General features: G+C 30.2%; 1 protein-coding gene across 2 annotated transcripts; it reads right to left on the bottom strand.

Annotated features, from left to right (window-relative positions):
- Positions 1–459: 459 nt before the first annotated feature.
- Positions 460–5,905, bottom strand: LOC129886380 (protein ZINC INDUCED FACILITATOR-LIKE 1-like). Of its 2 annotated transcripts, none has more exons than XM_055961046.1 (17): positions 5,612–5,905; positions 4,001–4,041; positions 3,615–3,666; positions 3,412–3,514; positions 3,222–3,324; positions 3,097–3,150; positions 2,913–2,975; positions 2,588–2,637; positions 2,424–2,499; positions 1,954–2,139; positions 1,768–1,855; positions 1,602–1,687; positions 1,414–1,521; positions 1,243–1,287; positions 1,067–1,155; positions 828–871; positions 460–707 (listed from the first exon to the last, which is right to left on the bottom strand). In XM_055961046.1, the coding sequence occupies exons 1-17, from the start codon at positions 5,769–5,771 to the stop codon at positions 610–612; spliced, it is 1,446 nt and encodes a 481-aa protein (XP_055817021.1). In that variant the 5' UTR covers positions 5,772–5,905; the 3' UTR covers positions 460–609. The 2 variants fall into 2 exon arrangements, with proteins under 2 accessions (XP_055817021.1, XP_055817020.1); XM_055961045.1 differs by having other exon boundaries at positions 3,606–3,666; positions 5,612–5,904.
- Between the last annotated feature and the right edge of the window lie 5,761 nt (positions 5,906–11,666).

The raw sequence follows: 11,666 nt of genomic DNA, 5'->3' as shown, positions 1-11,666 counted from the left end.
TATATGTTACTTCTTTCGTCTCAATATATGTGGTATTGATAGAATTTTGAGAGTCAATCAAATTTTATGTCTTTTAAATATTTTAAGTTGTTAATTATTGTGATTTATAATACTTTTTATGTCATTTCCGAATAAAATATGTTACTTTCTCTATCTCAATTTATATGACACTGACAAATTTCGAGAGAAGCAAATTAAAATGGAAAAAAAGAGTGACACCCCCTTCTGGTGTAGGCCACCATTTCGAGTCGTTTTCTCAAGCATTGATTGACTTGTTATAATTCAAAAGACTAGTCTATTAGCTGGGAGATATAACACGCAACATCGCCTTCAATGAATTAAATGTGACAAAGCAAACGATAGCAATTTTAGTACAAGAGCTCCAACATGTATAAAATGTAGCATCGGTGGAAGAAAAGTAATTGGCATTGCGTAAAAAGGAACGTTTAAAAACTGATCTTCTATCTATGTAGATGAATTTCATTCAAATTGAACTGATTTAATTGACTTGGTTACAAAAGGATACCCTCATCAATGCCTAATTGTTGTGATGCGTAAAATAGTGTACTAAAAAATAATCATAATAGAAATACATAAGGTCTCATCTGATTAATTAGTATTTTGTGTTTCAACTATGAATGGTTTGAATGTCAGCAACACACCAATTGCCTCAATCACATTCAACACAAAGAATACCACTTGATTACCTGCATTCGAGTTGAACACAAACATACATAAAGATTGAACAGGGCAAAGAGCATAGACGGATGCAATGTATGTGCTATGTACAGGTTCAACTGAACTCAGTTATTTTGACAAATCATTACCTGGAAGAATGGAAGCGTCTAGCCTTTTTTGAGCCCAAGAAAAGCTACACAAATTAAGAAAAGGTGATAGTTTTAGCTGTAAGAAAAGAGATTCGCGCTTTCTCTCAACTAATGTCTTTACTCATTACTAAGACTGAAACAGAAAAATGCTTCTGCTTCTTTCTATCCACATTATATGTAAACAACAAAAGTTTAATCAACAAGAAATTGACAAGTAAATAGTCAACAAGTGAACTCACAGTGCTCCTCCCCCTGCTGGGCCAAGAGCCTTAAAAAATGACATTCCTGTCATTGCAATTCCATTAGCAGCTCCCCGTTGTCGCTGGTCCTGCGGTTGTAAAGCATGAAAACATAATGCTTCTACAGTTGACAATTACAAGATGTAGCTTTAAAGACATGAGCAAATAAGATTTACCACTGCTTTATTTTGTAATATGAACAACCCTGTTATGATCGAGATCTGGAGGCAATTCGAACTCAAATGTTAGAATCTGAGATCATAATTAGGACATATAATAATGTGGTAGCACAACAACAACATATTGAGTGGCAAGAAAATTAGTCACCAGAGTAAAACATTACTTACAGAAAAAATATTCTTCATCATGGATGAGAAATTCATAACCACGGAGAGGGTGGTCCCAGACAGCATAGCGATATAAGGGTAACTCATCAGTAAAAGAATTGACAAAACCTGATCACATTACAAGCCTTTCAGGATGCCTGGTTATACAACTCAAGAGTTTTAACATATTGTACAAATCAAGTGCTTACTCCTCCAACCCGAGTAGTCATGATAGGGCCAACATACTTGGCAACCGATGAATACAAAGTAAGTTGAAAGACCAGAAGTCCAAGTCCTGAAACCGCCACCATTTCACTATCCAGCATTGTATATTCATAAAAGAATAGTATAAATTATGAGGAAATTGGCTTGCACCTGAAATCGATAGTACTTCACCAACATCAGCAGTTGAATAACTTAAGCCCCCTAACTTTCTGGGGCTCACAGCCCATAATGAGAAAATCTGCAGAAGCAAATAGGCCTATGAGAAATGAAAGAACTTTGTGTTTCCTCAAAGGAACGTTTGAGAATTTTTTCAATACTCTTAGCATGATACTATACCTCTGAGTAAGCCATATCATGAAGAGCGAAGACGCAGTATACTATGATAGATGACATCAATGGCCAGTTCTTAAAAAGGTTTTCTTTTGGGGCTGAATCATTTCCATCTTTTGTATCTGATGCAGCCTCCAGAGCGTTGTAAGAATCTTGAGACGCCATTTCTGAATTGTGGTTATGTAATGTTTCCTGCAATTCATGAGATGTAGGGATGAAATTCTATGTTCTTCCAGTTCAACTAAAGCTGGGAAAACAGAGAAGACAGGGGACAAAGCAATATAGAAAAAGTAGTATGGATGTCTGAAACGATGTACATGATCATTATCCATTAAAAATTTACGCAAAATTCACTTTTTCTCAGGAGATGAAGTACTAATTCTTTGATTGTAAACTAGAAGGGAAACAAGATTTGATAGAAACAGTGTGTGTCTTGACAAGACGCGGAGGGAATTAACATAATCATGTAGATTTACCGGAAGCCAAAATGAACCAATAGCCACGACCAAGGAAAACAGTGATATGCATAGGCAAGGCAAGAAATAGGGAAATCTGCAGAAAAACATCAAATGTTGGAGCAAAGGAACACTTCAAGAAACAGAAGAAACGTATAACCGTGAAAAGCAAGAGGGCAGTATACCTCCCAAATATAGAATCCTTTGAGAATATGTTTGGATATTTCTCTGCAGGCTAGGGAAAACACAAACATTCAGAGAACAAACATGGATGTTGTATTAAAGCTAATGAAATGTTTTCATAAATTTCTTTAATTCTCTTGCTAAGATTTGTAGAGAATATTAAATAACAGAAACACGATAAATTGTAGATTAAGAAATTTTTTCCATATACAAAAGGAATACTACAAATTCTGTTCTTTTGGCAACGCTATATTTTAACAAATCTATCATAAAGTGACTAACTCTCTTTCACTAACAGAGAAGGAAGGAAGTACAAAACAAAAGTACCTGAGCAAGGAAGCCTCCTAAAGCTGGGCCAATGATCAATCCGATGCCCCAAGCAGTACTAATCTAAAAGATTCAAACATATATAATAAAGATCAACAAAATTTCCGTTGACATTCCTAGTGCTTGATATTCTGTCATATGTTCAAAACCATTTGCATCATTGAGAAGTAACGACATATATTACCGTTGACATTCCAAGTGCTTGATATTCTTCACGAAAAATTTCAGCAGCATATGCCTAAACATGGAAGGTAAGTATGTTAACAGAATAGCTGAGGATGTGCGGTATTGAATCATGTAACAGAATACCTTTATTGGTCCAAGCAAACCATTTAAACTACCAAGAAGAAATCTTGTTACAACAGCCATCCAAAAGTTGATACTAAGACCAAAAAGAGTGTTGAAAACAACCCTGAACCCAAATCAAAGCAAAAAATATAAACGTATGGACATTGAAATGAATTTGAAAACATTTCTATTAAGATAAGACTATACGTACACTGTAAAAGTACCGAAAATTATAACTGGTTTTCTTCCATATTTATCAGCCACAACGCCCCAAAAGGCAGATGTTAAAGCTCTTCCAAACATAAATGCAGAACCTTCAGTATTTCAGGAAATTTATAAGCATTTTTGAACAGAACGCCTATGTGAATATATATGTATATCAAGATACAAATTATATAAGCTTACCTACATAACCTGCATAGGAACCAATATCTTCCTCTCTCTTTGCAACGTGAAAGTCCCTTATCTGTTGCATGAACAAAAATTAGTAATAAGTCAATGGATTGCCACAATATAGCATGAACATTATCTTCGCAACAATGTTTTCCAATTTTTCCATATTCAGTTTGGTAAATATTTTGAAAAATATTTTATCTAGAAAAACGATTTTAAAATGACTTCAAAAACAAGTTTCAGTAGTGACATTTCACATCCTCCCACCCCACCCCTAGCCCTCATCCCCCATAAAGATTGAGTAGATTCACTTCATTTTAGCCAACCAATCATAGATATCTACATTTCACTTAAACATGTGTATTTTCTGAAAAAATTTAACACATCAAAGAATTGAGAGATCTTACCATGAAATAAAGAAATGGAAAGAGAGATGATATTGGAAGTGCTGATCATCAGAGTTGAATCCCATGAAAATAGAAAAAAAATGATCAGTTTGAATATCAATTAACTATTTTTAACACTAAAATAACAAAATTACTTTTTGTAACGGTAAAAATTACTCCAAAATTATATGTTAGTTGCCTAAATAATACTCCAGCTTTTTTTTTCAACGGTCTTGGATCGAGGAAAGCAGGCTTGACAGGCCCAGGATACTTTATTTGTCGTCATTACTAAAAATTGATGTCACGCGAAGAAATATTTTATCCCAAAAAATTACCTTTTCATAACCTGTATTTTAAACATAAATATAAATAATTAAATAAAAAACAAAACAAATTGCTCATTTTTTCCTTTTATATCTCTTTAGTCCATTTAATACGCTTTTCGTTAGTAATTGTCGGTGTGAATCAGAAGTTATAATAATATTATGTCTAAAATGGGACCGCGAAGACAGCCCACCACTGAAACTTGCTTTGCTCTAGCTCGGCTCTAAATTATTTTATTCTTCCTTTGTTGAAGGTTAATAGGTAGTTCTTAAATCTCATAGTGATAGGATAAGTTATCTCGTAATTGTTTATAAATTCGTTTATAATTTTGTATTTTTTATAAATATAAAAAATATAAAAATAATATATAAGTGATCAAAAAAATTATTTAGTTTTATTCAATTTATAAACACCGACTATGAAAGACCACTTCTCCAAACGAAGAAGTAAAAGTGAAAAAATAAAATAAAATTTATCTAAGCGAGCTAATTCTAGTCTATGTTTTGAGATTTTTCCCAAATATTTAAAATGCTCGAATTACAAATACTGTAGGTGTTTGAATAATTTGTCTTAACTTAATTTTCCAATCAAATATTTCATCATTATCCACATAAAAATGTATATAATTAATTTAGAAATCTTGAATTATAAATTTCTATTTTTAATCTTCAAATTGAATATCTATAAATTTGGTGACTTATTGATGTGAGATAATTTGTCTTCTTTTCTTCCTTTTTTTTTTTAAACAAGTAACATGTTTTTCTTTTCATGTATTACTAGACAATAAAATAATATTTCAATTGTCAAAAAAATATCAACAAAAAGTCTCTACTTTTGAACAGATAAAAATTTCAGATTTAGTCAGAAAATTAAAGGTCAAAAACCCAAGTTACATACAAATGGGGTCACAGGTACTATAACTTTTTCATTGGCATAGTATTAAACTAACATGAGCTGGTTTTCTTGTCCATCAGCGAAAAAGTACACTCATGCAGCAGTATGGTACAATATTCTTTAAAACGCTGAAACTATTGAATGTCAAAAATAGCCCTGTTTCATCAAGCAGACCTGACAACCTCGAGTTTGTTATTTTATTATATATATATATATATATATATTCTCAATGCATAGGATTCGGTCATTTTTCAGTTCACCACAAATATGGTACTACTAAGGAATTAAAGAAAATGATCTAGGTATGATAAATATTTACTCGTACATGATATTTAACTAATTCAATAAATATATAACACATATCTTTACCAATACTTTTATTACTACAAATATATGGTGATGGTAATTAATTACCTGTGCCAAGCACTACGACCCATACAGTAAAAAGCTCCTTAATGGGCAAACCAGTTTGACCCGCCTGATGAAGATCCACCTTACAACCGGGGCAATTCTCGTAGTAGTAGTGCTCTTCTTTCTTATTCAATAGTGTCTCCTTTTCTTCTTCGCCCGCCATTTTCGATTGATAAGCTTTAAGCTGTGTACGTGTAATTACAGAGCTTTCAGGAAGAGGAAGAGGAAGAGGAAGAGGATGAGGATGAGGAAGAAGAATATAAAAGAGTGAAAATTAACAAAACTCTTATTCTCTTGGTGTATCTCTATTTTCATTTTTTTGGCTCACTTCTTATATATAATGTATAACATATGAATGAAGAGAAAATAACACAAGACGGTCCCTTGTACTTTGGAGTATGTTCAAAATAGTCCATAAAGTATGTCCTGAATAATTTTGATTGTTTAAGTTCTCCTTAAATTTTTTTAACAAACTTCATATGTTAGATTGGATGACAGGAACTAAAGAAAATAGTAGAAACTTATATTAGGAGATACAATTTTTGCAGATTCTGCTATTTTTTGTCGTTTCTAGATTTGATGCAATTTTAGTGTATTTTTTGTGCGTGTGTTTAATACAGTTTTATGTGTTGCATTTTATATGATTTGATGGGACACTCCTAATTTTTTTATTAACATATTTTTTTCCCTTTTTTTAATGAAATCTAACCGACATAATTCGTTAATAAAAGTGGTAAAATTTTGGCAAACTTAAATGATCAAAACTATTCACAACATGCTTTAAGGACCATTTTGAACCTAGTCCCAATTATAAGAGGTCATTTATTTTTTACTTTTTAAAAAAAAAAAAAATTCTATGCAATTTTCTTATTTAAATCGTGGATTTACGATCTGGTTCTTAATTTCAACTACTCCTCAATCCTCATAATGTTTTATGTAGTTATCAAGAGATTTAAAAGTACCTATATTTGAATATGCTCGTTTAAAATTACTTATTTTTGTCTTGTCAAAACGGTCCTCTTTGCTAACCAGCTCGTCTTAAAGTTGGGTCCTCCTTGAAACATAATATATATTAAAAAAATTCAAGTTTTATCCATAATATTAATTATTTTTTCTAAATCATTTTTAATGATCTAAGACTAAATATTAATTAATATAAATATTTATAATAATATTTATATTAATTATTATTTTTTAAAGAACGTGTAAAATTTAAAGTGAAAAAATAAAAATAAACTAAGAGAATAAGATACATCATGTACATTAAAATAGAGCAGAAAGATAAAGAATCATTTCTAATTTTCCTAAAAAAAAAACTCAAAGTTAAACGACAAGTGAATAACTTTCTTATAATGATAAAGTTTCATCGTCGACGTACATTAACATGCCTTATTTCATACTTTTAGTTCAAGTTGTTATAAATTATTGAACTTTTCCGCAAAATAAAAATACTGTAATACTCTATAGTAAAGTAATAACTTAAAAAGATAAGTACCTTTTTATTCTGTGTCAATTTGCGTCATTCATCACGTACGTAGATTTGTGAAGGGATCGAGAAGCAAACATTCGGAATCAGAATTTTTAATTTATAAATTTTAAACTATATTCTACTTTGTTTATTAAAGTTGTTGTTATGTGATCAGGAGGTCACGGGTTCAAGCCTTGAAAATAGCCTCTGGCAGAAATGCAAGGTAAGGCTGCGTATAATAGACCCTTGTGGTCGGACCCTTCCCCGGATCCTGCGCATAACCGGAGCTTTAGTGCACCGCGCTGCCCTTTTATTCTATTTTGCTTATTAAGTTCTGATCAATATAAGAAAACATGAAATTAGCTATGGAATCGATTGATAATTCCAGCTAATTCATCATTAAAAAGCTTTTAGCTAAAATTTTTTTTTTATAATCTGTCACTAATTCACAAAATTGCGTCTGTCACTAATTCCTTTTCATAAATATGAAATGGATTTTTCAACACCAATAATAGATTGAATCAAAAATTATTGTATTCTATCAAATTCATAATTTGCATTATTATGTTTTCGTCCGTGTGTGTCACACATGGCAAAATTGACACGAAATATATACAATCTAGAAAATTCCAATCCCTGGATAACGACATTCGAAAGGGAATTATATTGGAAGCAAATCTTATGGCATTTTGTGTTTGGATTGATTTGTGTAGTCAGGAACAAAGTTTAACATAATTTTATCGTTTTATATTTTAGGAAATATGTCATGTAACCTGAGTCAGATCTGTTTGGCCGATTTAACATGCATTGCATGTAACTGTATTCGGTATTTTTATACAGAGTAAGAATATATACATACTTTAAATTTAAATGAGTCACCTCATTATATTTCGATATTTTAATTATAAATTATGATTTGTTTATTTGATATGATTGTATATATAAGAGTTGGAAAAGTTTTGATAGTTTTTATAAATTGTGAAATTTTCATATTTATAAGAAAAATTACAAATTTTGAAATTTAAATTACATGTCACAAATTGAAATTTCAACTTCGAATCAACCTCGACCAAATTAAGAAGTGAATGAATGGTGTTTTTCTTGTTTTTGTTTCTACTCGGTGTTCCTTACTCGTTGATGACCTGATTAATTTGATTTTGCGTCAAGAATTTTACTATTGGGAAAAGGGAAAAGGATAAAAAATACCTCTCAATTTTTATTTGTTAGTTGACTTTACCTTTGCCGTCAAGATGGAGTTATTCGTACTCCTATCATTAATAAACTTAATAGATATACCCTTCAATTTGACAGTTTCCCCAAATTGATTAAAATTATCTAATTTCAATTAAAATTACCTGATTTCATCTTTTTAACCTGAACTCTCAATTAAATCTAACCCACAACACATCATATTAAAACTCAAACCAAATTAAATAAAAAGGCCATTACCATTATAATAAAAAATCAAATACAAATTTCAATTTCCTCAAAACCCAACAAAGTTCTCATCTGAATTAACTTTAGCCTCAAAACAAACCAAATTTATTTTCAATTACTCATCTCTCCAAATGAATTTTGATTGTTGGAGAAACAAAAAATTTAATTAAATTCCCAAATCTATCTCTTCAATTTTCTTCATCTCCTTCCTCCATTTCTAAAGCAAAACAAGTTTAGTGTTCTTCTGAAAAATTAGATGCACAGTACTGTTTCAATTTGATGTTTAAATTGGGTTGTATAAAAATCACACTCATATTTTTCCGTTCGATCGAATTAATTCAGTGTAATAGTGAAATTGGATAATTTCTATTGATTTGGAGCTTTCCGTTAATATGAGGCGTACAAGTGACAAATTTTATAATGGAGAAAGCATGAATAACTCGATCTTAACAGTAAGAATAAAGTCAATTATGAACAAAAATTTGAGGGATAATTTTGACCCTTTTCCCTTAGAAAAATTTATCAAAAGCGGCTTCAAAATATAAAATTTATGAATTCCTATATAACATAACCTCAAAACTCAAATTAATGTATACAATAATACTTTCAAATATACAATCAATTTTTTTTAGTATATATCAATATAAAAGTGGAAAGACTCAAAGTAAAAGTAAATGACCGAACTGCCCATCTAAAGTTGGAACGAATCATAGAGCCCGTTTGGATGGTCTTAAAAAAAGTAACTTTTATGTATGTAGTGCTTTTAAAACTTTGAAGTGCTGAAAGTTATTTTTATAAATAAGCAGTTGAGTGTTTGGATAAAAGTGCTTAAATGGAGAAAATGATGTGAATTTTAGGGTTAAAAGAATAAAAATGGTAGTTTGGGAATTTAGTTAAAATATAAGGGATATAAAAGTAATTTTCATGGTCAAAGAAAATGACTTTAAGCACTTAGAAATTTTTTTTAGGAATCCTAACTTTTCATTTTTGACTGACTTTAAAAACTTTATGGCTTAAAGTTAACATTAAACAAACATGTCTAAAAACTAAAAGGGGCTTTAAGTTAACATTCAAATGGGCTCATACTCTTCAAAGTTATTTTATTCTCCAGAAGAATTTGTATATTTGTGAGTTAATTCAATTAAAAAATAATACAAAATGGTAATATAAACCATTTGAAAATGCACAAACAAACAAAAAATCAGATTCATTGTATTAGGACCAAGTACCAACGTAGGAAATCTGATGACCACTTAACATTGCCCAAGTGGAACCATCAATTTATTCAACTTTCTTTTCTTTTTTTCTAAAATATTATCGGCTTTAGAATTTTTATTTATAATCCCATCCCAACTTAACAGTTACTTTAGCTCAAAAATATTATTCCAAAATAATTATCACATCAAAAATTTAAGATAAAAATTAGTAGTAAATAATTCTAACTGTAAAAGTTTTTCTCATTGCGCGGTGAAAACTCCAAAATAATAAAAAACCTTCTAACTTTTCATATGAAAAATCTTTTCTTTTCTTATAAATTCAATCAAAATACGTATAAAAATAACCAGCGGACATTATTGAGTAAAAAGAATGGGAGAGAACACGTTTTGAACTGCTCATCATCAATTATGCAAGTTTGGAAAAAAGATTGAAATATGTGGCATCAGTATATCAACTATTGTAAAGTTTAAGAGTGGGACTATTTAGCATGTGTTGGAGCCCCGTCAATAATAAAAGAGAAACCAACTTTCCAGTAATGCAAATATTATTTCCTTCTTTACCCTCTCAACAGCAACTTATGATCTACTTGAGGGAGGAAAATCAGTAAGATTAAAAATTACTAGTGACAAATCATCATTTTTACAGGGTAAATATGTTTCATCGGAATGAGTTTTCATGTTTGGAGATGATTTTTTTCAACTCTGTTTCAGAGTGGAGGTGGTGGAGGGTAAAAACATTTGAACTGTCTAGCTAGCTACTTTTAATGTAACATAAGAATATGAGATTGGAGAAATAAATTTTATGTTAAAATCATGTGATCAAAATTATGATCACGAGGGGCATAGCTACATTAACTCAAGGGTCGAAAAATTATATTCTACATATAGAAACTAATAATATATATATATGTAATCAGAAGTATGTTTGTTTGGAAGGACTCTTCACCAAGCATATTGTTATGCAATGTAAACAGGTAGCTGAGTTAGCCTATACTTTGAGAAAAATTTAAATTCATATCGAGTCTTTACAATATTTGGTCTATGAATGTAACATTTATATGTAGGCAAAAAACTTTTATTAATTTCAATTTCTTTTTATAAGACACTTCACTAATTAATCTAATTTTGTCTTCAAGTTCCAACAAGGAAACAAGACTAACATTATTGCAACAAGTTGACTAAGGATTTTTACCATAAAACCTTCCAAATTTGGTAGGGTCTTGCCATGGACTCAAATTGAGACAAAAAACAATGGAATTCAATGAATGTTAAAATGCACAAAAATAATCCATAAAATTATGCTAATAAAGAAAAATAACAGGGGAATGAATAAAGATTTTGCTGAGTAATTTGTGATTATATCCCTAACATATGCGTAATTTTGTGACTTACACCTTGTCCTTTTATTTTTAGTGATTTTGTGATTTTTTTTGTTTTTAAATCAATGAAAATATTTGTTTTTCTGGCTTTGTACGTGTATTAACAAAGAAAGACCAGAACAATCAATTATTTTGTTGGCAGAAAATAATTTAATTATATTGTTATTATATTTTTAAATTCTAACAAATATAATAACTTGTTAATTTTTCTATTTTAGCAGTGTAAATAGTTTAAAAAGTAGAGTTTTTATGGTTTGCAAAGAATTAAGAAGATTAGGCTGCAAATCATTAAAAATAATAGAATAAGGTGTAACTCATTAAAAAAAACATACATTAGGGGTGCAAATTACAAATTATCGATTTTGCCAGTAACAAATTTGCACTTCCCAAATAGTATTTGTTTTGAATTTAAAATTAAAAAGTTTGAGTTTTCACCGTCGATAATTTCTTCTCACGCACCAAAACCACCTTAACTTAGCGGGTCATAGATTTTGAATTTGAAATTTTGAGTTTTTGAAGTTTTGAACAAGTTTTTGACTATTTGAAAATATTTGGAT

Source organism: Solanum dulcamara, chromosome 4, assembly GCF_947179165.1.
Source record: "Solanum dulcamara chromosome 4, daSolDulc1.2, whole genome shotgun sequence".
Classification (NCBI taxonomy): domain Eukaryota; kingdom Viridiplantae; phylum Streptophyta; class Magnoliopsida; order Solanales; family Solanaceae; genus Solanum; species Solanum dulcamara.
Note: the sequence above shows the minus strand (reverse complement) of the source record. Positions and strands in the feature narration are given on the sequence as shown.